This window comes from Takifugu flavidus, chromosome 2 (genome assembly GCF_003711565.1).
Source record: "Takifugu flavidus isolate HTHZ2018 chromosome 2, ASM371156v2, whole genome shotgun sequence".
NCBI classification, from domain to species: domain Eukaryota; kingdom Metazoa; phylum Chordata; class Actinopteri; order Tetraodontiformes; family Tetraodontidae; genus Takifugu; species Takifugu flavidus.
The window spans coordinates 19,056,671-19,084,541 of NC_079521.1; the positions used below are offsets into that span (position 1 = coordinate 19,056,671).

Sequence of the window (27,871 nt, forward strand, 5' to 3'; positions counted from 1 at the left end):
CATTTTAAAAGCACATCTACCTCATCTGTCCTTGTTAACCCATCTTTGTACTTTCACTTTGCAGTAACTCTTTTCCTCTTTGGCCTTGAGGCTTGATACTTTGTTAGAGGAAAGAACAAACTGCACAGCTGTAGGATTTGGACTTTACTGCAGCCATTTTTCTTTTTTAATCATTATCATTCATTTAAACATTTGCAGTCCACGCTAACCCACCTTCAGCACAACTGTCCCCAGAAATGTGCATCGAACGCTCGCCCACCACCAAAGGAAGAACAGCAGCATGTGTAAATACCTCTGTTATCTCACCATATCACTTAATGACCAACTTCATATCACACCAAAGAGTGCAGCGATCAATCACAGTGAGTCTGCCTATGGAGCATTGAGCTATCTGAAACTTCTCTCCCCCCAGGAATTCTCAGGTCCCTGCCTGCATAGATCGAGCCACTACGGAAGAGCTGGGCTCTCTGGTCATGATGGAGTGGCCTCTTGTCATCAGAGCGTGTTTATATTAAACACACTCGCAGCAGAGGAAGAGCAATAAACGGCTTAAAGGCACAGTCAAACAAGGAATCAGTTCTAAACTTCTTTTTGATGCATTGCGCAATATTTGCCTCTGAGCTCCTCATGTCAGATTTCCAAAATATTAATGAGAGTCAAGTTAAGCTCCATGACCCTTTGCATTTCAATTTCAGCTGAAACTCATGTGTGCTGATAAATATGATTCTGAAGACAGAGAACATAAAAACCATTTCAACTTTAATGAAAATAACTGCTCGGACACAAGACAAATGCTTTCCTTCCCCTCGCTAAAACTGCTGCCAGTTTCAAAGGGATTCTTTTTCTTATGTTGTTTCATTTACAACATGATAACTTGCCTTTGCTTTAATTTCAACAATATCAGTCAAGTCAAATATTTTCCTTCCTCGTATTGATAAAGTTGCACTGAAGCGGCATTTCCCCAAAGTCAGAAGTCAGAGGTTACGGTCACATGATTGTGGTTATTTTTCTTTTCTTTTTTTCCCATCATTGTGCACATACCTCGGAGTCATCCCGTAAACTCATCCAGCTCCAGAATGAGACTCAAGGGTATGACAACAGCCGGTAACCGCTAGAGATATCTGCAGTGTTTTCTGATGAACGCTTCCACCCTGGACACAGCTGCAGCGGGCGTGACAGTATGGAAGAGGCTGTGGTTGACTGTAAAGAGCTGATAAAGGCGGCCTTGATGCTGACACACAAACACCTGCTGGGAAGACACGTCGCTTCTTTGGTTCGCCAGTTCCAACCTGAAGCATCTGCTTTCTCAACAACAGTCAGCTGTTTGCTGATGGTTTCACGGGTACACCAAGGTGACGCCTTCATGTGCAGTCGCAGCAAAAAATAAAGTACAACTTTTGTTTCGATTTACCAACAAATTTTCTATTAAAAAATGGATTTCAGGTTGAACTAAAACATGTTCTGGCCTAATTGGATGAGCTAAAACGACACAAGACTCAGCCAGTAGTTTTATTTCTGCGGGCGGCTCGTTTGATGCACGTTGGAGTCTCATCTGTTAGCATAGATCAGGTCACTGGTGATTCTATCCTTTATTTTATTCTTTCTTTTTGAAAACATGTTTGATTTAACCTGCATGTGTTGGATGGGAGGGGGCAGATTTATTGAAAGAGGGGAAAGGTGACCATCAACAAGGCGAGGGGGGGGGGTGTTGTGTGAACCGTGCACTCGCTCTCCCACAGCTCTTTCTTCTCCGCTCCTTATCTCCACACTGATATGCAACACTTTGAAGATTGGCCCGGAACAACTGAAAGGGAATTAAAACCCGACGATTGTTGTCGGTCCTGACGGTCGCGGGCAGGAGGTGTGACGTCCCTGCTGCTGGAACCAGGTTCCTCTGATGTACTGCTCCTGCAGCTCCCAGTGCCAGAATCCTGTCGGCCCAAACCTGGGAACAGGACAGGGAGATGTGTGCTGGCAGGCTTGAGTTCCAAACTTTAACACTATCTGGACGGCCACAGGCCGATAGTTGCAACGCACGGCTGCTGCGGTTGTTATCAGCTGATTTCCCTGCCTGGAGGGAAGAAACAAAGGCCTGACTTTGTTGTTCACCATCACCACCACCCTCAGCAGTCCTCTCACGATTACGGCAGAACAAAAGTTGGAGATTTAGTAACCGATTGGTGCGGCGTGGCTACACTTTCCCCCTTTTTATTAAACCCCTCTGACAGACCTGTCTCAGATTCCCTCTCAGGACCAGAGTTTCATGTATTTCTGGTTAAGGGTCAGAGGCAGCTCTGACCATTTCCCTTCCTCGGCACACTGGTGTTGTTTTAAACTCAGAGTTTACCAGAGATTGATCTGGAAGAATGGGCGGATTTGGGGACAACCATCCATCACCGGGGCTGAAAGGCTTGTTTTCTCCCTGGGCCCCGTCACCTTTGATGAATCCCCGTTAAAGACTCCGCTGGGGAAGGCATGGCCTGCCTTTGCCTCAGCACTGAGGCATTCTCTTTCTCTGTCAGATTGTTTTTGGCAAGATCGGCTATTTTTCAATGTGCCACAACCTTAAACACATGTAGTAAATTATTTTAGTTTGTTTGTTTGCAGTGGGTGGACAGTAATGAATTTTCCTGTTACTATTTTGAATCCAGCTGCTTGGACATCCTCTGACTGTCTGGGTGTCTCTCTGGGATATGGGCCTGCCTTTGCACTCGTTTACTTCCAATAATAGAATCAGAGAGCACTTTATCTTCCCCACGCAGATGTTTGGATTTTGCGAGGTTATGACCGTTGTAATGGATGTCATCAGATAGGTACTGGCTTACATTTCCTTGTTTTGGAAAAACTGGGGAGCGAGGCAGCATTTTAATGCTGTTGACCTGCCAGTGTGCTGGTCGGGGACAAGGCCCACAATTAGATTTATTTATGAGCAAATAAAAGCATCGAGAATCAGAGCGAGGACCGATTTTGGGCCCATTTTTGGAATTTGTCTTAAAGCTTGACCATGTCCCGTTGAAGTGGACCCAGACTGACCAGCTTCGCTGCACATGAACACATGAATAAGACACGTTTGCAGAATGATGAAGCCTCCAAGATGCCTCCAACATTAAGGACGCAAGAGTGACACTTTCCTGACAGCAGGAACACCAGTGGACAGCAGCCATTTTTAGGTGATTTCACCCTCTCAGTCCCTCTCTTTCTGCACATTTGTATCAATCTTCACTTTTAATTGCCCCCCTTCCCCGTGCCCCTCCTACATCCAACCAACTCTTTGCTTTAAGGTCACTGGGGGGTCAAGACGTGAGCTGGAACCCTGTGACTCATATTCCAGATGGTGACGACAGGAACTGACTGAAACTTCACCTCTTCTGCTGAGCTCCATCTCCAATTTACTGTGGACTTCTGAGTTGTGTAAATCAGCCTATGACATCATAAAGAAAAATGTTTTTGTGAAACAGATGACCCGAGGGAGGAGCAGTCACTGTCAGCCAGGGGTGACCGGAAAGCCATCAGAAAATCTGGAGCTCTTTTTAGATTTAATACAATCAAAGTGCTTTTGCTGCCCCTCTTTTTGCTGGTAACTAAAATGGTCACAGAAACAGGCGTGTTCGTGAGTCCCAACTGAACTTTTTCTTGGATTTCTCTCTGTCGCCCAGCAAATGTTAAGCTGCCCTGTTGGTCGCAGAGTATTTCAATGTGATTTTAGAAAGAGCCACAGTTGCAAGTCTTACAAATGGGAAGGAGACGACTGCTGATCTGACAAGTACAATAACGTTCAAAGATCCACAGCAGCTGTCCGGAATTTTATTGAGACATATTCCAAGTCACTGCATTCCTGCAGAGCTCCACAGTGAACGGAGCCTGAGTTAGGGTCAACACCTCCATCTCTCCTAAGTGCTCAAACACACAGAACCACACACACACACACACACACCACACACACACACACACACACACACACAGAGCTCCTCTCCCCAACTAATAAATAATTATCCTTTCGTGTGATGTGGCTTTTCTCCAAGGCCATAGAGTTTATGTGAGCTGCGTTTGGAAAAACAGAACGTTTTCCAAAATAGGACAATTCAAAGCTCATCATCTGCCCACTTTATCTTTTTTTGCATTTCTCTTGAACTTTATTTGTACACATTTGTTAATTACGAATCATTTCTGTCAAATGATCTTAATGTTTCATGAAGTTTTGAATATCTGGTAATAACAGAGAATATAACTGAAGAATCCTTAAGCTTTTTACGATTTATCCCAATTTGTGCAGTCAGCAGTGAGATCATTGGCACACTTCCTTCAACACTGTCCATCATTTTTAGGAAACCAACACCTCTCTACCACTAGAAGGGAGACTTAAAATAAAAAAAGGGCTGGTTGAAATCTCCTCAGAAGTACAGGTCATCTTCTTCTCAGCCTCCCTTGCTCCTCCCCCTGTCCAGTGAGTTACACTCTATTTGAGCCATCAGGAGAGTGTAGAACGTCAGGCATTATAGAGGCAGAGGGATTTGGAGTCGCTCCTCCGTGTGACGACTGTGGACAACTGATTTGATCTCTGTTGGGAAGATGGCTCGGGCGCTGTTCTGTGACCCCTGATGTCTTTTGCAGACGTGTGCTCCATCAGCTGTGCCAGGTTTTGACTTTGAGTCTCTTCTTTTTGAACTGGAATACCACCCTCCTTGGTTTGGACCGTATCTCTCAGCCTTCACCGATGCTGACTGAGCCGTGCGCCGCTATGTCGATGGGGACGGATGTCCGAGATCTGACCCTTTTACCCCCGGCTCCTCCCGTCTCCTCCATACCGGGAGCTGGCAGTGGTTGTGGAATGTCTGTCGGTGGCGGCCAGTGGACCCAGCTGCTGGACCTCCACCCTAGCTCTCCTTACAGCACCCTGTCTTCCCATCACTCCCTCATCAAGCAGGAACCCAGCTGGGGGAGCAGTGACCCAGTCGATGACCCTCACTGTGGACTCGGGGCCTTCACGTTGCACTTCTCAGGCCAGTTCACGGGCCCAGGCCCCTGTCGCGTGGGGGCCTTTGGGGAGCCGCCAGCAGGTCAGCCCAGGATGTTTCCCAATGGAACCTGCTTGCCCAGCTGTATGGACAGTCCACCTCCACCAAGGAACCAGGGTATGTTATCCCACCCCCCCACCGTATCTCACCTTTGCCTTCGCTCTCGAGTTAAAATACAGCTTTAGTTTGTGTTTTTCCTGTGTGAAAGGATGGATGGGACCTGTTCAGAGCTGGCCGGTGTTGTGTCTGAGCAGGATGTTTTGTGCTCAGCAGGGTCATTCTGTCCCACCTCAGAACCAGGCTTGACAGCTCCCTGCTAAAGATCCTCCCTGGTGTTTACTGGCCATTTCTGGAGAAAAGCCTGGTTTGATTTGGAGCGGCTGTGTAGCTACAACTGCTCAGGACTAATGTGACCAACCGAGCAAATCAGCAGCTTTCATTGGTCTTTACGGCACTATTGTTCCATCGGATTTGCAGTTATTGAAACTGTAAATGCTGAGGAACTCTTGATGGGAAAACGGAATAATTATTATCTTTATATTCATAGATTTAGGAGTTTTCGCTTTTTTAAGCACAAACACACCTTAATACTATTTTATTATAGTATTATTGTATTTGTAATATCACAAAGTTTAAGGTTAAAAGAAGCTGCTGGTTACAGAACATAAAACACAATCAACAGTAATACAGCTGAAATGTTCTTTTCAAGTCAATAATCTGAGTAATGAAGAGGCGGGGGAAGAATTAACTTAAACTACATTCATATTCCAGAGATGTCTTGGATCAGCGGCTGTTGACCCGTGCCGGGATTTTCCAATGACGCAGGAAACTAGTGATAACATCAGAAACCAGTTAAAGAACACTCAACGACCAGAAACCATAAAGCTTTACGGATTATTGACAATTTAGCTTTGTTGTCTGTGCACTTTTCCCATTACAAATGATGAGAAAACCTGACAGCTATGAGCACTAAAATCAGGCTCGAGGCCCGATTTTCAAGGCTCCAACCGGTGCTGGTGGACGATGCCGATTTTGGAGACGTTCCGCCGTCATGTTGACACCTAAAGTGGTCGGAAAGCAGCAGATTTAGAAGAACGGTGGAACGGCCGTCGTTGCTACTCTACTATCACACTGACTCAAAGAGTCTTTTCTAGCTAATATAGACAAATCACACACGTAGTCCGTTTGTAGATTACATCCAGTTCAGTCTTGGAGTTTCGATCCCGTCTCTCGGATGAACTGGGATGTCTGCGTTGGGTGGTGAGTCCAGGATTTAAGGCACTTTTTACAGAAGCGCTTCAGGCTCTCTGAAAGGCAGCCTGTGACCTATGAGACACCGTTTTTGCATTTGTCCATCTTTGCCTATATTTTCTTAAATAAAACAAGGCTGGGTTGATGCAAAAACAAACCCACTGGTTCTCCGAGAACCTTCTCATGTGTCGACGCTCTAGTTGCAAACACAACTGATGGGAAGATAAAAGAGGATTTGCTATTGAAATGCATTTTTTCGAGAGCTGCCAGAGATTCAAATCGCACCGCAGTCATCAGACGCTGGAGACTTTGAAAATGGCACTTTGATGACTCCTGCAGGAAAATAAAGTCTTTATAACGTTTGCTTCTTGCTCTGCGTCTCTCTTGTCAGGTTACGGAGCGGCGAGCTTAGACAACAACCCCAATTATGGCCACACTCCATCTCACCACCCGCCCCAGTTCTCCAGCCTGCCATTCAAGCACGAGGACACGCTGTCACCGCCAAACAACATAGGTACGAGTGCACGTCCACGCCTGCTTTCACTGAATTCAATTGCAGACCTGGGGGAGACTGTCATGTCACAGCAAGGTTATATATAAGTAATCCATCACTGTGTCACGTCACAGCAGAGCCGCTATTATGTCTTCTTCCATTTCTCCCCACTTCTGTCAGCAGACGCGTTCGTGTACGTGAGCACAGATAAACACGCGGTTGATGAGCGGAGGCGATAACGCGAGGAATTAACTTTATGTGACGAGCAGAATGACACAAAGCGTCTGGAGACACTCTGTTTGTTCTCTGAGAGGATGAGAGACTCTCTCACATGAAACGATATTAGGCTCAAATGTTGAAATGATGCTGATGGAACCAGACGTATTAAAACGTTCAGTCAAAACCTCTCAGAACCGAGCTGATTTCTGCTTTAACCAAATGTTATTGCAAATATATTTCCAAGTGTCCTTTGTTCATATCCAGTTGAGCAGCAGTTCCCAGCCCCGTCGGCCATGTTTGGCTGCCATAATCCTTCCGAATCGTGTCCGAGCAGCCAGGCCCTGCTGCTGAGAAACTACAGCAGGTAAAGGAGAAAAGTCTTTGAAAAGTTGCATTTTCACTCACACACCGATGCCACACAAGGCTATAGGTTCTAAATGGACAGTTAGAATTTAGAATATGAGGTTTAGTGCTGCCCAACAGTGATTCAGGGGCGACGAGCCAGCCCCGAAAAAATGAGGAAATAAATGAAAAAGAGACGAGTTCTGTGGCCGTGGAGCAGAGGGTTGGGTCAAAACGGCCTGAGAAATAACTTCTTCTAACCTCCGTTTGCACCTTGTTTTCATTTTCATGCAAAAACATCGCGAAGGGTGAAACAAGATCAAATTCTTTAAATGTTGCCCTGCGATGGAGGGAGAAGAGGAACATGTGCAACCCAAATACTGGAACAGCACTTGATAAGACTGCAGTTGTTACAGCTTATGTCAGGAGCTGGAAATGCTCAAGCTCACACGCGCGCACGCACACACACACACACACACACACACACACACAGGGAACGCATGTCAGATAGCAGCGCATGTTTCCACAGTTTAACATAGTTCAGAGCTGATTAGCGAGCCATCTCCATCCTTCCCTCAAGGACTTCTCAGGAAAAGCCTTCCAGAATTCCCCTAAAACTGGTTCCTGTCTTTAATGATGCTGAGGACAGAGTGATGTCATGCAGTGGTGCACGCTGTGCCAGGCACGGAGGCCTCACCCTCGCAGCGTGCAAAACCTCATCTCTCGCTGTGTGTGTGTGTGTGTGTGTGTGTGTGTGTGTGTGTGTGTATTTCTACATATGTGGGGTCACAAGGTGAATTCATGTAGAACGTGGACTCAGATGGTCTTTTTGGGGCCCAAACTGTCTTTCCTTCACATTATTTGGAATGTTTAGATAAAAACACATTTCTAAGCAGCTGCTCATGTTTTGCTCAGTGATAACCTGTACCAAATGGCATCCCAGCTGGACTGTGTAACCTGGAATCAAATGAACACCCTGGCGTCTTCCATGAAGAGGTGGGTTTTCTGGTTTCTAAAAAACCAAAATGCTGCGTCCTTCAGTGTCAACTGATAGGGAGCGTGCACGTCAGGGAACAGCCCTTCACGTTTAGAAGTGACCATTTCACTGTTTTAATACGACGGGTCCCATTTCTTTATCATTCGCCTAAATAAAGAAAATTCTCTTGTCCAGTGTTGTTAACCGTGTATAAATGCTTCTCGTTCCACAGTGGGCACACGAGCAGCTTTGAGACTGAACCAATAGCTCCCCCACCTCCTGTCCTGGTCAGCGCCCAGTACCACATCCACGCGCACAGCGTCTTCAGAGGAATTCAGGTCAAAGTCAACGCACAACTGCATCGACACGCTTACAGTCAATAAATGCACACGTTGAACTCTGTCGTCCCCTGCGGTCCCCAGGATGTTTGTCGGGTCTCCAGTATCGCTCCCCCAGTGGTGAAGTCATCGGACACCACAGAAAAGCGCCCGTTTGTGTGTGCCTACCCTGGCTGCAGCAAGAAATACTTCAAACTGTCCCATCTTCAGATGCACGGCCGCAAACACACAGGTGAAAGGACGCGGCACTTGGAGGTCCCACACAAAGTCGCCCTTCGACGCCTTAAAGGTTTTTTACTCATTTATTTGTCTCGCAGGAGAGAAGCCGTACCAGTGCGACGTCACAGAATGTGGCCGCAGATTCTCCCGCTCGGACCAGCTAAAGCGCCACCAGCTTCGACACACAGGTACGGCGGCTTCTGCAGGGAGGCGTCCCGGCAGGCGTGGAGGCAGGTTCTTAAACCAGAATTATAACGCACACATCCCAGTTGTGTTGGGCTGCTGGACTCTGGTGCTCTAATGAACCCGAGAGCCGTCCTGGTGAACCCCTGTCAGCCGGGACGGTCTCCAGCACTCCTGCACAAGATAAAGTAGTGACAGATCAAAGATGGATGGATGTTCGTGCAACATCTGTGACTCTGGCTCCGACTTTCAGTTCCCTTCTTAAATGGATTTCATCAGCGTCTCTGGTTAAAACAAAGCTGCGTTAATTGCGCAATAACTCATAACAGAGACACACACACACGGCGATGATCTTTGACTACAGTAAATATAGAAGTGTCCGTATTATCAGATGTGTCCAACATGAACCACGGCCTCTGCATATTGCATGAATTCTGTTTCAATCTTTTGAATCTGTGAAACCTCCACCACATCTGTCCTGTCCCACATCTGTGTGTAGGAGTGAAGTCCTTTGAGTGTGAGACGTGTCAGAGAAGGTTTGCACGCTCCGACCACCTTAAGACGCACACTCGGACTCATACAGGTAAACCAAGTGCGTACCTTTATTTCCTACTTCTCCATTATCAGCTTGTTCTTATTTTATAAGCTTGTTTTTGCTTCATTTAATGGAAACTGGAGCTGAAATCACTCTAAAGCAAAAACAATCTGTTTTTCACCAATCGCCTCCTCGTCAGGCGAGAAGCCTTTTATCTGCCGTTGGTCCAACTGTCAGAAGAAGTTTGCCCGCTCCGACGAGCTGACGCGCCACCACAGCATGCACCAGAGGAACCTGACCAAGCTGCAGCCTGCCATCTGAGCATCAGGAGGAGGAGGAGGAGGAGGAGGAGGAGGAGGAGGAGGAGGAGGGAGGTGCTGGAGCCTGGTCAGCCGTTATGGTGCTCTGCCAACCCTGCCAAGGTGGTGAGCAGCAGCCACCGAGAGACTCTAATGATCATCGAGACCTTCACGGTCATTCTGAGCCAAAAAGAGGAATCGTGTGTGTCTGTGTGGGTGTGTGTGTGTGCGTGTGAGCAGGAAAATGTTGGTACACCATTTGTATATTGGATTACACTTGCACTGGTTTCTTTGTGTTGTAAAATAATAGTTTCACTTTGAAAAATAATAACTGTGCTAGTAATGTAAACTGGATTTAGGATATGAACATTTCCTCCTCCGGCTCTTCGTTTGAACAAAGAATATCCCTGCAGTATACGCCAAACTCGCCAAATTGCTTTGTATATACAGTATTTGGTGCACTTCCTCACCTCTAGACATTTGTTCTGTATTAATGCTGTTTGTAAGTTTATAAAATGATTCACTTTGTCCTTGAGAGTGTCGCCTGTGTGTGAGGGCAAGATGTGCTGGACTTGCCAGGTTAAGAGGCCAAAAACAAATGGTGGTGGTGGTGAGGGGGGGGGTGTGTCAGACAGTGAAGCAGCACCTCACCCGGACTCTGACAGGGTGCAGGTCTCACCCTACTAAATCTCTGACACACATCTTTGTAACTAGGAACATCTGGCGCTTGATAAATCTCCTTTAAAAAGACACATAGCTTAGTGTCAGCAGGCTCTACTGACCACTCACGCCTGCACGGACGGCTTTATTTTCTTTTGTACAGCTCAACTAAAGTCCTAACAAAAATCTCAAGTAAGGCCTCACCCCAGCCTAACCCTAACCTCTAACCTCTAACCCTTACCCTTGACCTCCCCATCACAACTCAACATGTAAGCCCTGCTCTTACCTTATCCCAAATTCTAACTTTAAAACAAGTGTAAACCCTCAATCAGATCTTTGAAGTTGAAGAGGACTAGTCAAAATGTCCTCACGTTGCTAGTGAAACAAGTGTTTTGGTCCACAATATAGCATTTGCAAGAACACACAAGCATGCACAGCTGAGGCACAAGGGGGCAGTCTAAGTCTTTTTATCCCTGCAGATGGGTCTACATGGAGACGTCACACAATAAACATGAAAAATAAATGAAGAAATAATAATATCAAAGGACAATGATCAACAGACAATGATCAACAGACGCGCTGGCACATCAGCAACACAACTGGTGGATTAAGTTATAGGTCAGATTGTGTTCACATCTAATGTTTGGAGGGTGACAAATCATGTGAAGCAGGTATTTTAATAAAATATAACCCTGTGCATGTGTGTGTGTGTGTGTGTGGTGTGTGTGTGTGTGTGTGTGTGTGCGTGTGGGAGCTGCTGCATGACTCTGCGGGCTGATGATGTCACATACCTGGAGAAGCGATGTAAACATGCACACACACGTGCGGTATGTGCTGTATTTAGCTGCTGGCTGCATGTTCATCCATGGACAGCGCATTTATCTGTTGGCCCCCCAGTGCGTGCAGCACTTGCACACACATCTGTTCACTTTTCATGTCTCCACTCAGGAGATCTTAGATGAGCAGAAAGATTAAAATGCCGCTCTGCTGTTTGGGGGTCACAGGTCACTCATGTGAAGCCGTGGTTCTTTTCCACTGAATGGTTGCGAACAATCTCTGTGATGTCCCTTTTTTCCTGCTTTTTAATCCAACGCGCGTTGATTAACAAGGGCTTCGCTGTGTTCTCGCTCTGCAGGGGGCAGAAGATCAGAGGGACAGTTGAGCATTTTACTCATTCCGGTTCATTCCTGACTGGAGACGCGTGCTTTCAAAGGCCCATCATCATCATCATCATCATCATCATCATCATCACTACAGACACTTCGGCGATCCACCGGATCCCTTCAGTTGAGGCTCTGGTTGGAGGTGGAAAATCTGATGTCTGCCAACTTTCTTAGCAACCATCTCGATGCATGACTGCGTGTGCACATGCCACCAGATGCCCCCTCAGCTGTACTGCCTGGCTGTTTGCCTTGAAGGGGTGTCAGCGTGCGTAATCTCAGGTGACGTACACCTGGTAGCTCGAAGCTCCAGACATCTGTAGGACAGCAGGCGTGCTAGCTTCACAGCCTCCATTTCCATGCACAGCCCGCCAAAAATGTGAGGCCCTGCTCTCACAGGCGGCGTGAAAAGCCTGTAAATAAGCATAATTCAAAGCCCTTTTTACATCCATGCTTTAAGCGCTACAGTGACAATCACTGGCAGATGGAGGAACTACTTTTTCACTAATGCTCATCGTTGCATGGTGGTGATGTCATCTGCAGCCAGTCGGCACAATTAGCGAGGCTAACAGGCCGCTGCAGTTCATAGCTGGCTTGGTTTTTAGGACAATCTACATGAGGAATGTGGAGCAGTACTGTGGTGCAGTAGACACTCGCAGTTTCCTGGGTCTGGGTGTGTGTGTGTGTGTGTGTGTGTGTCCTCTGCTGGACGGTGACCTGACCAGAGTGTCTGCCTGCCTCCCACCCAGTGACTGCTGGGATAGACTCCAGCACCCCCTACTGAAGAAGAATAGTAGGTAAGACTGCAGTAGTTCATCTGAACCCATGAACAAACACCAGCTGTTATAGAATTAATGACAGAATCCATCACAATTGATTTGAGGAGTCCTGCCTAAATCAAAAGGTGGAGGTGTGATATTACTGCAGCCTGCCACAAGAGGGCCATCGGCATGCTAGCCTCGTTGGGGAGGAGTTCTCAGGTAGTCCATCTTTATTTGCAGTCTATGTTGGAGGACATATTACATGTCAGTCTGATCAGGACTAACATTATTTTTCAATATTCCCATCAGCTCATTCCCAGGAGCTTTGCTGCACAGCTCCTGCTGTGGGCCAAAAAGACATTATTCAACCTCTGGGAGTACAAAAGGTCAGTGCACATGTAGCACACAGAAGCCTCACTGGACCCCAAGGGATTGTTAACAAGGTCAAGGCCCAAGAGAAGAGCCTCAACAGGGGTTACGAGAAGGTCCCACATGTAAAAACAATGGTGGACCAACAGGAGGCGCTGTCAGCAATAGTTTGCATGTGAAGTGAAGCATGTTGCCTCTTCTATTCCCAGACAACCCCCCCCCCCCCCCCCCCCCCCTCGGGCGAGCTCTCCTGTGCAAAGCTGCTGAAGGGCTGAAGGGTTCTTCGGTGTTATTCCCTGTGGTAAAGCCTGAGGGGCTCCAGCGTGTAGGAGCTCTGGGACCGCAGAGGCCTTGTGGGGCCTGGAGCTCAGATTGGGCCTAGAGGGTAAACTTTCACACTCGCGGAGCAGAGTTGCAGCAGATACACAAAGACAGCGAGGGGAAAACACCTTGAGAGGAGTCTGTGTGACATGCTGGCAGCAGCCGGGGAGATCCCACGAGATTACACAGGGACAAACATAAACACACGGATGTATCCTCAAAAAAAAAAAAAAATGGGGCAGAAAATGAGGGAGCTTTTAAACTATTCCCCACTTCCCTCTATCATCCCTTCTTTCATCCCTCCCTCCTGCTGTCTCCTCTGTTCCAGTGTAAGATATTAATGCCTAACAGGATTAGACATATCTCTGTCATGTGAGACACAAGATCACAAACCCTACAAACCCCCGAGGAACAGTGGGATGGGGAAGGGGGGATGAAAGAGGGCCCCCGCTCCCTCCTCTCTCCATTCCAGAGGTTTACAGATGCTGGGACGAGCGAGAGAAAGGCTCAGAGGAAAGAGAGGCCAGCTGACATCTGGAGCGAGAGAGACATTTTGAAGGAACCTGAAAGCCCAAACAAAGTTACTGCACCTGTTTTAATTGGAACTTAAGAAGTTTCATTGCAGGATGATGTGCAGAGGCCTGTCAGCATGACTGGGTGGCTACAGTAGCCACATAAAAGCTATTCCATCCTGACTTTGTGTCATCCAGAAACAGGGTTCAAAGGTCTTCCATTACTCCAGAGGCACTTTCAATCAGGCCCCAACTCACTAGGTTTATGGGTCTTAAATTGAAATGTATGGCTCTTTAAAGGCTCCTCTCTGATTGTGTAGTCATTAACGGCCGATCCCCTATCTGTCGTGGATTGATGTGCACATAAAATCAGGAGGATTTGGCGTCAGTCTGCAGCGCCGCCACCAGGGGGAGTAGAACTCTGCAGAGACCGCTGAAGGTTCTCGGGTCGGACCTGATTGACGGATTCCTTCCAGCTCCATTGTCCAGCAGCAGAAACACGCACGGCGCTGAGTTCGCCTACATTCACTTGACACGCATACAGAACCACACAACAGCGGGGGTGGTCTTAAAAGCTCACAACACAGAAAATAAAACGGGTAAAATGGGGTCAAAGGTCAGCATTCACCATGCTAAAGCTCTAATTATTAAGTCAAAATCCAGAAAGGCTGGGCGATTTAGCCTTGGTGAAGATTTTAATCACTTTTATAGTGTTGCTACAACATGTTATATGATATTAGTTTCATATTTAAGAGCCTATTTTGCTATAGGCTCCTAAATATTGATTGAGCTATTTTGGCTCTCAAAATATCATCTCATATCATAACGTTCATGAAATCTGAGGCAGGCTAAAACAAAGACTGGAATATTTGGTATTTCCACCTTTAACTCCCCAAATTTGCTTGATGGGATTGAGATCTGGACCCTGAGGGGGCCGCTCCATCACTTTCAGTCAACCAGCGGGACCCTTCTGTCCCAGGTTCTTCTGACCATAGATACAAGGTTTATTTGAAGCTCAGCCCTCTGAAAGGTGCCAGACTTCATTCTAATTGGTACATTCCAGTGTAAAAGACAGGCAGATCCCAGAAATGGATAATAATGCACAATAATCTGAAGATGAGTCACAGTATTCTTTGGTTTTCACCAGTTTGGGCTGTAACACTAAATGTTTGTTCTGGGAACGTCACAACAAAGTTCAAGATTCATTTTAAAGCTCTCATCCATTTATAAAATGAAATATAATCGCTAACAACAGCTCAATAATGAACGGAACTCTTCATAGACTTCATATTTCCTGTTCTGCACATTCTTATATAATGGGCTGTTATGAAAGCAGAGGACGGGTCAGATGTCCTAAAGACCGTTCCAGACAAACACCCTGGGCTACACGCTCCCTGGGGCGGAGGGAACAAACACCAGAGTTAAAAGACAAAGATGAGGGAGAGCGGACATGTTTGGATAAAAAATGGGGCATCCTGATGGTAGGAGTCAGAAAAAGGGGCAAGTTGAGGGGGGAGGGGTGGATCCGGAGCAGTCATTTTCATCTGCTAATGGCTGAGACACAAACTTAACAAGCGCACTCTAAAAGACTGCAAGTGGACAGGACTAAGTGAAAATAATACTGGATGGGGACTGTTTCTGACCCCCCCCCCACCCCACGGGCTCATTACTATCAGCGGAGAGCGGCTGATCCACGCAGACACTCATATGAGGCCTGTCTGAAGGCATTACTGAACACGCTCCCCCAGTGTGAATGATGACCCACCCATCATAGGCCGGAGGAGCAGCCTGTTTATCATGACCGCGAGGAAGGGCCCCGCCGTGGCGTGAGTCCTCGTCTCGCCGAGGTCCTTCCTGCGTCTCTGCGCTACGCAGCCGTCCACCTCGACCACGCGCTGGTCCAGACACGCAGATGCACCCTGACACATGACAAACCTCATACGCCATTTGCAGGAAGTACATTAAGCCGCTTAGTGTTTAAGGCCTCCCAATTATTCAAATGTGTGACTCAACACTGACCCCACGCTATTTAGCAAGGCAATAGAGCGGCTATTATTATCTAATGGCTATCAGAATGGCTGGAAATGATTTGGAAAAAGCTCAAGTCTCACTCCAGGAGGCCCCTCCCCTGGGAACGATGCTGCGACAGTGAGCAGTTTGTCTGAAAAGACAGAGAAATCTGGGTTTTGGACGCTGCTGTGGAACTGGAGCAATGCCAGGATTTAGGAACCAAAGTCTCAGTTATGTTATGTGACAGCGATGAATACTGTGAAAATGGAAGAAACAAAGGACCCTCCCAAAAACCCAAACGGAAAAGTCCACTTCTGCGTCTCTTCAAATCAAGCTCTTGGTCTTCAGATGGAACCCACAATCCAGCAGAACCCTAAAACAGCGCCACCATCAGCGCGTTGCTCCCTGCCTCGTTCCTAATGAGCCCCCCCCCCCCGTTAACTGGCACACATTGATCCATGTTGCACGTGAGCAGGCAGAGGGAGAGGCCGCGTGGCCACGTCTCTGCTGAGCACATGCACACGTCGTCACGGAACTGCCCGTCTCCCCATGGCCATCGGCTCGGACCTGGACCGGACTCTTGGGTGCACTGGTGCTGCAAAATGGAACTTTGCAACTTTGTTCTAAAAAAATCCAAACCCCAAACCCAGGAAGGTTGGATAAAGAGAGCTGAAGCCATTTCCATGCACTCGCATGTTGGATCCATTCGCAACTGTTTTCAACCCACAAAGACGCCAGTAAAATCCTCAGATTCCACGTTTAACAACAGTTATTAAAGTGTTATTCAATAAAGTCCTGAAGATTTGCTTATTCAGTTACACGTGTAGCAAAGTTCCAGGCAGAAAACTGAAACAATAATGAAACAAGTCTAAAAAGGCCGATACAGCAAAAGAAACATTAAAAAAGTCACCGCTCGATTGATGCAACAAAAAAACAAGAAGCGTGGGAAAGAAGAGGAAACTCTTCCTTGCAAGTGACACTCGAGAAGGTTGGATGTTCTGGCCTCTTCAGTGGCCATAAAACGTCCTGCTGAGCAGAACTGCAATAAATACATCCCAGTCCAAGTTTGAAGCAGAGACAGAAATATGCACTTTAAAACACTGAGCTGTTGGCAGGAAACATCAATAGTGTCATTGTTCTGAAGGACTGGGCCGATGTTCCCATCTGGCTGATGCTGCCGACCCAAACGGGCCCCCGATGAGAGGACTCGTCATTTACAGGTTTATTCAAATACACCTTTCTGAGGCGGTGAAGCAAGGCACCGTTAATGGAGAGGTGGTCAGGGCTCGGGCTCCCTTTAGTGTTCCTGGGGGGGCAGACCCCCACGGCTCTCGTCTCCAGCGCTGGTCACACACACACACACACACACACACACCACACACACACACACAACACACACACACACACACCACACACACACACACACACACACACACAGCTCAGAGCTCGTCGTGGTTCCTGGTGAGGTCTTCACCGTAGTTGGTGGCCTGGCTCCCAACAAACATGTTCCAGTTGTCAAGGATCTCCTCTTTAGTCAGCATTTGGTCCTGAAAATGTAAGAAGGTTTAGATAATCCGCGTGGTGAGCCACAGCAGAACCAGACATTGTCACTGCACCTTGTCCTTGTCCGACTCGTACACCAGGTGTCGGGCCTCGGCCTGGGCGTGGTCGTAGTCCTGCGGCATGATCCAGTGGCGGATTTCATCCAAGTCCATCTTGCCGTCTTTGTTCAGGTCTCTGAAGTCGGAGAACTGCTCCCTCTCGGTCTTGACCCACTCCGGTTCGGGACCCCTGTCCTCATGAGCAAACATGTCAGCTGCAGGTGTGGGAAGGTAAAAACAATAAAAGTGAAATTATGTTTGATTTAAAACACAGTTCAACATCCAGACTTTATCTTCCTTTAACAGCCACGACGACCATCCACAGCCTACTGACAGCTTCTGCTACTGACGTCTGTCTGTCGCCATCCTCTGGCCTCTGTTTTTGGGAACTTCTCACCAATATATTCGTCCTCATCCACGTGTCCGTCGCTGTTCTTGTCAATGTCCTCCAGGGTTTCCTGTGTTGGAGAGACAGTCAAAGGTTGACACCAGCGTTTGGCCTCAGGCAGGTATGAAGAGCTGAGGGTCAGTTCAGGCTGAAGCCCCTCGACAGTCACGCGCTGTGGGGGAACGCTGAGCAGAGGGAGCTGGTGGCCGATGTGACAGAGTGGAGCGAACTAAACTGTTGAGTAAAGGCCTGCCGTGTGTGCCGATCATTATCCACACACGTATTCAGTGCATGTGGGGTAATTGCAATGCATCTGGGCATAAGACGCACGCAGCTACACAGACTCAAATCAGGGCATGCATGCTTTCCTGCAGGTGGAGGCTCGGAACCCTCCTGAATGATTAATGGGTGCTGAAAGAAGCTCCGCCAGTCCTTTAGCTCAGTAGTGAGATCATCATCCACCCACCCATCCATCCATCATCATCCATCCATCATCCATCCATCCATCATCCATCCATCATAGAAGAGCCGCAGGCATGTTGATCATTATTAGAAACATTCCTGCTCTACCAGGACGGCTGCATGAAGGTCACATTAAAGCTGGAGGACTTTTATGATGACTTCATTACTTACAAGTTCAGACTTCAAATAGGGGCTGAGCGGTTGGTTCTGTAAGTTCTAAAATAGACCAGAGTCCAATTCAGACTCCCAACACCTTAAGATGTAGAAGGAATGCAAAGGAGCTCATATGATGAGATGCAGCTTCCGTGTGGTCGTGTCAGGTGGTGACTACTTATGACATAAAGTCCCTCTGTCTCCCAAACAGCCCCGACCACTGTAGAAGAGCCTTTTATCAGCTCCAACCAGGTTCACAACAATCAGTGAAGATGGTTCTTTGGTAACACTTGGTGACAGAAAGATCAGATGAATTATTAACTTTGTCAAATGGGTAGTACAACTTTAATGAACGGAGCGGCATAGTGCAGCGCTGCTAACATTTGCCACGCAACGCTTCCATAAAGCCAAATTTATATTTAAAGATTGAACCTTAAATGGGACATCCGGTCTCGTCCCACTGGACATGTTCCAAAAATATGGAAAGCCAATTATTTCCTGGTTGAATTAAAGTTTAATTGAGGAGTTACTAAAATACAATGTATTTAAAATCTGTTCCAGTAAAACGTGGCGTGAAGACATTTTACAGCCTATAGCATCAGAACGTGTGAGCAGGCCGCCCCACACAGCCGGCGGGAGCGCTTCGTCACACGGGCTTACCAGAACCACAATATCCTTCATGTGTTCGAACTCCTCGGGGTGGAGGAAGGAGGTGAACTCCTCTCTGTTCGCTGCCGAGTCCCCGTCCAAGTCGGCCCTCTTAAACCGCCTCTCGTCACGAGGGAGCATCTTCTTGAAGCTGAACTGGTCGGTGGTTTCGTCGAACTCCTCCGGGTTAGCTGAGACGGAACGTGGGCGTCACTAATGGCGTTTTCATCTATAGTAGCGTTGAGGCGGGGTACTCACAGAGGTAGTATCCATACGTGGCCTGCTTGTACTCCTCCCACGAGATCTTGTTGTCCTTGTTGAGGTCGTAATCGGCCCACACCTTCGCCACGTTCTCATACACGTAACGCTTCTGCACACGCTTTATCCACGCTTTTAACTCGTCCGTGGTGATGTAGCTGTTCCCATCGCCGTCGATCCGATCTACAATTTTACTGAGAGACATTAGAATAAGGATGAGATATTACCTTCAAACCACAACAAATAAACAGGAAATAGAGTTTCCATCGGTACGCTTTACCGTGTACCTGCATACTATTGAGAGAGCAAATATAGGCAAGATGGGATTTTTTAAAAACATAAATATATACGTGTGTGTGTGAGATGTAAATAATATATGTGTGTGTGTGTGTGAGATGTAAATAATATATTAGGGCTGCACAACATGTTGAAAATCTATTGCCTCCTCTGCAACAACAACATATTTGGTCAATCAGCACAAACTCGACCCCTTTTCCAGTGACTGATGCTTCTGAAGCGCACGTGAACCAGTGGACGGAGCAGTGGCGATGCAGGAGGAGAAAGGCTCCTTTTAAATGATATTCACACTCTGAGGAGTCTCTGTTCAGCAGAACCAAAGCTGGGATGAGGGTCTGGTGGAGAAGACAAGACGGGTTTTAAAAACCCTAAAATATCATTCACTGGCTTTGATTTTTGGAATATTATTCCTTATTCATAGAGTGAAATTAAGATATTCCATCACCATTTCCTGGCGTATAGTTAGATGGGCTAGGGTTATGGTTATGGTTAGGGCATTAGTTACCGCCTCACTCACTCAAAGGGCAGCAAAAAACCACAAAAATCAAACTTTTTTTGCAACTTCATGGCTTAAATCTGACAAACTGACAACGTTTCAACTAAAATGAGATTAACGTCTGCAAACTGGATAATTTTTTAAGCGTAATACGTGTAGGACAACGTGTACTTTTTGGACTTGTACATTTGGGGGGGGCAGAGGAAAGCTCCTGAAAGAGCAGCGTGCCTGTGGGGGTTCTTGGACCTTGGCTGCCACGTTGTGATGCTCCAGGGTTCCTCCCACCGGGTTAGAACATGTCATCTGCACCATCTCCAGGGTGGTGGGCCGGGCCTCCATCCCGCACGGCTACTGCCACACAACTCCTCATCACCTACAGCTTCCTCATTAATGCTGATCTATGATCAACACAGGAGGCTGGGCGCGCGCGCGCACGCGCGGAAGGCACAATAGCAGCAGGTCCCTTGCACACTTTTCTCAGGCACTCGTGTTTACGCTGTTAAAGTTTAATGTCTTTAAAGGGTTGCACGCACCGCAGTGCACGTGAGTTGACGTGCACAGCTCAAGCTCGGTTCCGTCCAGCTCGGTGGGTCTTACCTCAGCCTGTCCTTGCTCTCCTCGGGGCTCAGCTGATCGAATGTTTTGGACTCCTCTTTGCCCAGAAAGACCTCGTGGTCGTACTGGAAGCTGTTGTTGTCCTCGTTCGTCGCCTGTCTCAACAGTTCTGGGTCCTGATAAAGAACTCGATCTTTTCTTACGGTGGGTTTCGCGTGGAGCGCGACGGTGCCCAGGAACACGGCACATATGAAGCCCAAGACGTCCATGCTGTCCTCGGAGAGGCCCCGTGACTCCACCACACACAAGAAGCGGGCGGCTAACAGCTACTTTAGCTCCAAACGCTAATGCTCCTATCTGGAGGTCCAAACGCAGCGTGTCAAGGACCCGAACCGCACTCGGGTCCGCTGAGAGGCCGTTTCGGGTTAAACGACTTCTCTTTCCGGAGTAAAGATGCAACCAAACTGAAGTTTCCTGCCGCCTTCAGCGCAGCCAATCACAGCGCCCGCCGAGGCAGGGCCCGCGCTCGCGCGCAGCCACGAGCCCTCCCATTGGTCCACGGCATGTCGGTAACTCGCGGACGATTCAGGCGCCACGTTGCAGGCTGAAGCGCGCGCGCGCTTTGGTCCCAAATCACATTCCTTCACTTTTAATACGCTTAAAAACGTCCTTTACTAGATGTGCTGAACATTTCACTCTGACCTAAAGGCCTGATTCAAGCCATCGAGTATTTTAATAAGAAATGTCTTTTAGTTCAATAATGCACTATATTTTTAAATCTATAATAGTTATTTGTGTTCGACACAATCCAACCGGTACAAATAAGACATTCTGGGGGTTTGTAGGGTTTTGAAAGGTTGATCTGGTTTTGATTATATTAGACATGTAAAATAATTATTAATGACCTTTATAATTGTTCCCCAGTGTTTCGTGGTTGATGTAAAGCTCTGCATTACCCTCACGCTTTACGTTACATCGTTCTGCGTTTAATCGAGCGCATTCAAAACTAGAAACAACAGCTGTCGAAATAGAAAAAGTTGTGCTTTAGGAAAACAAACCAAAAAAAAAAATTGATCCTCACATCCGGATCCGTGTTCGGTGGCTGAGCTGACAGGTGAAGGGAGGCGTTGCTGGGCACCAAATAAAGGCTCCATTGGTGGTTCTGTGAAGCTACTGTACACGTCAGCATGATGCACGTCCAGAACCTGCAGCACAACACCTCCCCAATCCCAACTCTTCTGCTGTTTCCTCAGTATCGGCAGCTCTTCCTGACAGACCTGAAAGCTCAGCCCTCCCCAGTTCCATGTCTCTTCTAAAGGACTTCATGTCGTACTCTCAGGGGACTTTTCTTGTGTGTGTCATGGTGTTTAGGTTGCAGTGTTCTTTATGCAGCTAGTGACTTGTTTTGGATGCTGGCAGTTAAACAAATTTCCCCATGGGATGTTAAATTGACCTTGACCTGCATGTCATCTTAGAATAAGCAGCACAAATTTATTTATATATATTTAAATTTGTCCATCTGATGTTTTAACAGGTTACAGTATATAACTAGTTAAAATCCAGGATTTCCAGGGAAAATATCAAATCCCCTTGAGATGAAATAAACGGACAAAAGCAACAGAAATCTTTGCGTTATTGTGTGCCATGAGGGGGGAGGGGCTTGGGGAAGAGTCACATTACTCAGACGCATCTCAACGCGCTGTAATGTGGGCGAGCAGACTCCAAACCCTGGAAACGACTTGCTGAAGCTGCCATGCCTCATCCTCTCTTCTGGGCAGGAGAAATGTGTACTTTGCCATTCATCAGTAGCATAATAAGCCAGCACATGGCACTCTGCTGTTTTGCATAAATAGTACACCCCAGTTTATGATTATGAAAGGGCCCTGAAGCCAACTAGCATCTTTATTCAATTAATGAATAGTTAATTTATTTAAATTAGTACTGCCTAGTCAATTTGAATTAGCGTGTTGTGCATATATGAAGAAATTTGCTTTTTCTGTTCTGAAATCATCACAACTGTGCATTAACATCCTTCTTTTCGAAACATTCAGAATTTTGATTAAAACAGTCCCATTACTGAATGTTTCAGTCAAGTCAAGGTGTTTGACCTTGAATAAAGCCCGTCACTTATTTGATCATCTGATCCAGACGGCATTTTTAAAGCACATTCTATTTATGTATTTAAAATGAGGCCAAAATTATGATTCACTTTAAACTGCACTGGTGCTGCTGACCAATTGTCTGCATCTTAGTGGGTGAGTGAGGAGTTTTTCCGCATGAATATTTCACCGAGGAATGAGCAGAGGGGAGGGAGGGGTCTGCAGCTACAGGGATGTTCAGTTAACCATGAGATTACACACGCTGCAGAAGGCATTTGGTTAATGTAATTAAGAAAACCCTATGGTGGGAGACACAGAGCATTAATGTCCGGGGCACACAGGCCTGCTGCGGCCGCTCGCTGCACAGCCCACGCTCACAAATGTGCTTATTAAATCTGATTGGGGATTTTCTGTTTGTGTGCATGCAGAAGGAGATGTTTGATTCGTTGGAGCACAAAGAATCGGTCTGAACTTATCAATAATTCTTTAATGAGTTGAGAAAACAAAGATTTTCCAATCATGTTTGCTAGATGAAAGCTCTTGCCCCCCCAAGCCATTCTTTGGGAACTCTTCACCGTCATCCAAGGAGCCGACAACAGAGACATTGTGTTGAACTGTGAGTCCCTGAAGTAACAAAGTCCCAATAAAGGGAAGCAGAAATTGAGGATCCGGATCATAATAATGGACTTTAACCAGACTCGAGAAGATCAGCATTCCCCACAAACCTAATTTAAGAGGATGAACTACAACTCCACTTCAAGCACACCTCCAACTGCTTTGTTTAGGCTGATACTTTTCATTAATTAAAACTGTTTGCTTTGACTAATCAAGTATAGATGACAATAACAAAGGGCCACTGGGCTTGTAATTCCTTGGCTAGAGCCCATTGTTACTGACTGGCCATGCCTTTCTGGAAAATACCGGCGACTGTCTGCTAATTTCCCTGGTGGACACCCCCTAAAGGGATCAATAAAGTACTCTTGAATCTTGAATCTTGAGTTTAGTCAAACGTTCCTGTGTCACTGCAGCTGTGCAGTAAATGTGTAGGATTTTCCCCGCACTTGCTCTGAGATCACAGCGTTGATCATTTTTACCTGGAGGTAAAGCAGAGGATTTCATGAGGGAGCCTTCTCCCTCCACAGGCCCTCCGATTCTGCACAGATTAATAAACTTCTCATTGGTGCCACATGGGAGAAAAGAAACCTTTGCTCTGTTTAATGACAACTGTAAAGTGGAGCCAATCATGGCATGCCTCCCGTGACATTTCCACGGCGCTGTCCGCTCCACTTATCTTAGACAAATGGCCGTGCCAGGCCGCCATCGAGATGAAGCGTTTTCCCCGAGTCATTACGTCTGTCACCGGAGCCATTCCCTTACTGAAAAATCGGAAACAATAAAGGACGACTGAGCCCTTAATAACTGTGAGGGAATCATATTTGGAAAATTGCATTGAAGCAATAACCTTTTCTCCCTGTAATTAGATGACAGAGGGGTCCTGGTTTTTAATTAAGTCAACAATTTATGGTCTGGCAGCCATACCTCAGCATACTGATTAGTGTAGAAGGGATCAGGGAGCAGCATCGCCTCCATTTGAACACATTTGCTCCCGTAATTAGGGTGGAATATTGCAGAGGCAGAGAGCTCCGCGTGAGCCAGGACGTTTTCAGGACTGCAAAGATGCGTTTGTCTGGAGGCTCATCAAGAAACAACAACATGGCAGTAGACCTGTGTGTGTGTGTGTGTGTGTGTGTGTGTGTGTGTGTGTGTGTGTGTGTTAGAGGCAGTTTGTTTTGGAGCAGCATCATTTCATGTCACATCTTAATTGATCCCATTGGTCATTGGGGGAAGAGCAAAGCGGTTAAGGACGCTGTTTTACCGCCCTGTTAATAAACGTGTGGCAATTTACTGTCAATTTATGCCCTGACAGGTCGTAATGGAGGCCTTGAGAAGCAGATTAGCCCGAGCTGCTGCTGCTGCTGCTGCTGCTGCTGCTGCTGCTGCTGGAGAGCAGGACCGTCTGGGCCGTCTGGGGGCCGCGATGATGAGACTGCGGGGACCGGTGCTCGCCGCGTGAGCTGGCACCCTCTGGCTTTCTGGAGCCGTCCACATGATTGACTTTAATCGGCCAATTTTGAGGCGGGAAAATAATAAAAATGTGCCTCCTCTCTTTTGGGAATATGACATTTATCACAGAGACGTGTGAGGACAATAGCTAAAGACAGCCCCAGTCAGACGCATCATTACTGGCATCAAACACATTTTTGGCTAATTGTTGTCTCTTAAAAATGCACATTCTTGATTTAAAATATGAGAATATTTCATACAAAGCCAGGGCGGGCCTACCTGATCACAATAACACTGGATGCCGTCTGCTGCGCGGCCTCCCATCTAAGAAGTACAACTCCCAGAGGCCTAATGGAAGAATGAGGTTAATTAATCCCAGAGGACAACGCAGATTGAGGAGAGGGGCCACACAGCCCCCCAGATTTTCCCTGCATAAAGGTCACATTTCACAATAAGAGAGCAACGCATGTTCTCAGTCGTCTTCCCTCCAAACATCTAAATTAATCTCCTCCCATCACTCAGAGCCCTGAATGCACTACAGGACATGAAGTGCTAAGACTAAACGCAGTCCTGGGGCTTTGAATCATCCAAAGATCGGAGACACAGCGCACTCAGAGGCCAAAGGGGTCTGGTGCTAAATGTGCCTCTGGCTGAGCATCATTTGTGTGCTGACGATGCTAAAGACTGTCTGGGGGCCTGGTTGGGCTGCGTGACTCTGGCCTGGGTGTGGGTCAGCACTTGGGTGGCATTTTGCTCACAGTCATTAGTCACTTGTGATTACGATACTTTCTTTACACCTCTGCACTTTTATGTGTGGCAAATTTCTCAGAGCACCAAATCAGAACTCCAGTGAATAATAATGATGATGATGATGATAATAATAATAGTAATAATAATGATTCTAATAATAATAATAATAATAATAATATTTTTGCTGATTTCCAGCTCCAGCCCTCTCTCCTTCCCAGCAGATAAGGGTGACGCTGGGGCGCTTTTGGCTGCAGCGTCTCCCCTGGGCCGCAGCGGAGCTCCTGTCCCCGTCTCTCCCTGCAGCTGGAGCTTCCAGTGCCAGATGCTGCGCAGCTTCACCACCCTCTGTCCCCCCTCTCCCTTTTCTAGGAGGATGGTGCCCAGAGAGGAAGATGACAAACGCCTCTGCCTCCTCTTACTGACGGATTTGGACGACCCGACTCCAGCCCCGCACTGTTCCAACCGCCAGCGCAAGATGTTGACTTAATGGAGGGGAGGTTTGGCTGCGGATTGGCCCATATGCGTTTGTATTGGGGAAATATGGCGGGGCGGCGTGTCTGTGTATTCAGCAGGCTAGTGTGTGTCTGTGTGTGTCCTCAGCCAGCCCCAGACTGCCGACATCCATCATGCCGTGGCACACTGGCAGAGAACGGAGCTCAGACAGCTTCACTAACACACGGACGGTTAAATTGCCTGTTAAATCGTCCAGGGCCGTGGCTATCTTAGGTGTAGATAAAACACTGCACTTAAATCCTGCACTTAAAGGCGCGGGTTGTCAAGTAAAAGCCAGCCTTCCTCCGTGCGTACGGAGGGAGAGACTCAGCTCCTTTAAGGGAAACGCGTCGTCCTGGTGCAGATTCCGTGAAGTTATTCCTCCAAATGATCAGAAATCTTTGTATTTTCAGTTAAATCACTCATTATAGCTACAGTGTATGATAGATGATTTGGGGGTGAGATTAGTTTCCAGTCTCACAGACCATTATTTGGCTAAATTACGCATGGGCAGCAAAAAAAAATAATTCTTTTTCATCAAGCAGGCTCCTTTTGAGCAACGGTCTCATTCCAATACGTTTGACATTTCTGTCCATGCAACCAGATGGAAAATTAAGCCTCATTCTTTTAACATTAACGGGATATTATGGCTAATTGCCTGCGCCCTACTGATGAACCTGGAAGAGAAAGTTTTAGAACGCCGTTCTGCTGTAACCAGTGATGCAGTGGTGGTTAGTTTCAACCTCTAATCAAGTGTTTTTCATCCAACGAGTTTCAATTCCAATGTAAATTCCAGGTAGGAGTTAAACCGGGATTAAACAGTAGAGGCGGTACAGTATAAATATAATACATGGAGCATTCTGTTATTTTTAGCGGTAAATGTGGTGTATTCTTCATTTCCGCAGGTATTAGCTATTTATTACATATTAGATTCCTGGTGGATGGGTGCAGTCTGCCAACATAAACTCAGACATTTGAGGGGTCATTTCGACTGACGTGCCAGGGAACTACATACAAGCATTAACTGCATCACTGCACAATCTGGGACAATGACAACAATACATCAATATATGTCAGCCGCCATTTACAAGATGGTTTCATGCAGCAGCCCGAGGCCTGACACGGAGACACTCCAACAGCCAAACTACTTCCAACGGTAGTTTTAAGTCTTTAGGTGAGAAGTTTAAAAGCGAAATCCATGAAACAAAACGTTTGCCCTGCTTGCGATGAAGTAAACCAGAATACTCACATTTCACAAGCAGTTGTGTCATAGAAAGTAATTCACCTGAAAGCCACGATGGTTCAGAGGATTAAAGCTAAAGCCAGCAGCAGAATGATTAAGTTATTAAACGACCTTCCCGGTCCAGCTCTGGTAGTTAGCTCACTAGACGCTAGGGGGCAGAAAAGATCTACAAGTGGCGATAACGGCGCCTCACGGGTGAAGCGCGGCGCGTTTGACGTTTTGTGAAATAAATATTGTGGTCTGCAGTCTTAAATAAGTATTTTAGTTGCATTAATATTTAAAACACTTTGTTAGGCATTCTGTATGCAGTACTGATGAAATGTGGACTTGGGTTCCTCACTCTGATCAACAATATCAACTCTTTGCATGAGTCGCTTTTAAAATGATCTCCGAGCCATTTTTTAGCCGGTTGCCAAAGCAGCTGTGACGAGGCTGAGAAGCCAAAGTGCAGCCATCGTGTAGCCTGTGTCCAGTGGTGTTTAAGCATGCGGGGAGCTTTGCGGGGGACTCTGGCCAAACCTCTGCCCATCTGTTATCTCATCTGATGACAATTTTTAAAACTTCATCCTTCGACTGAGGGAATAACCTGGTGCGCAAGAACACGAAAACGCACGGTCAAAAAATGGAGTCAGTTCATGAGTCTCTGCTTTGGAAAGAGCATGATGATCTTTCGCAATATAAAATAAAATAAAATAAAATAAA

At 46.9% G+C, this 27,871-nt stretch overlaps 2 protein-coding genes and 1 long non-coding RNA gene across 5 annotated transcripts; 1 reads left to right on the top strand and 2 right to left on the bottom strand.

The window, feature by feature from the left end:
• The first annotated feature begins 4,459 nt into the window (after positions 1–4,459).
• wt1b (WT1 transcription factor b) lies at positions 4,460–10,405 on the top strand. 2 transcript variants are annotated; one of them, XM_057025441.1, is made up of 9 exons: positions 4,460–5,132; positions 6,658–6,780; positions 7,243–7,342; positions 8,236–8,316; positions 8,529–8,634; positions 8,719–8,866; positions 8,952–9,041; positions 9,536–9,619; positions 9,771–10,405. In XM_057025441.1, the coding sequence occupies exons 1-9, from the start codon at positions 4,715–4,717 to the stop codon at positions 9,890–9,892; spliced, it is 1,272 nt and encodes a 423-aa protein (XP_056881421.1). In that variant the 5' UTR covers positions 4,460–4,714; the 3' UTR covers positions 9,893–10,405. The 2 variants fall into 2 exon arrangements, with proteins under 2 accessions (XP_056881421.1, XP_056881420.1); XM_057025440.1 differs by having other exon boundaries at positions 4,461–5,132; positions 9,536–9,628.
• A 6,655-nt stretch (positions 10,406–17,060) lies between these two features.
• rcn1 (reticulocalbin 1, EF-hand calcium binding domain) lies at positions 17,061–21,010 on the bottom strand. The gene is made up of 6 exons (XM_057025140.1): positions 20,564–21,010; positions 19,174–19,367; positions 18,928–19,106; positions 17,662–17,722; positions 17,280–17,479; positions 17,061–17,210 (listed from the first exon to the last, which is right to left on the bottom strand). Exons 1-6 carry the CDS (start codon positions 20,788–20,790, stop codon positions 17,103–17,105), a joined length of 969 nt encoding a protein of 322 aa, XP_056881120.1. The 5' UTR covers positions 20,791–21,010; the 3' UTR covers positions 17,061–17,102.
• A 2,123-nt stretch (positions 21,011–23,133) lies between these two features.
• Positions 23,134–27,287, bottom strand: LOC130521530 (uncharacterized). Of its 2 annotated transcripts, none has more exons than XR_008949358.1 (5): positions 27,212–27,287; positions 24,964–25,032; positions 24,160–24,289; positions 23,715–23,996; positions 23,134–23,244 (listed from the first exon to the last, which is right to left on the bottom strand). It is a non-coding gene; the product is annotated as an uncharacterized LOC130521530 (long non-coding RNA). The 2 variants fall into 2 exon arrangements; XR_008949356.1 differs by having other exon boundaries at positions 27,176–27,287.
• Between the last annotated feature and the right edge of the window lie 584 nt (positions 27,288–27,871).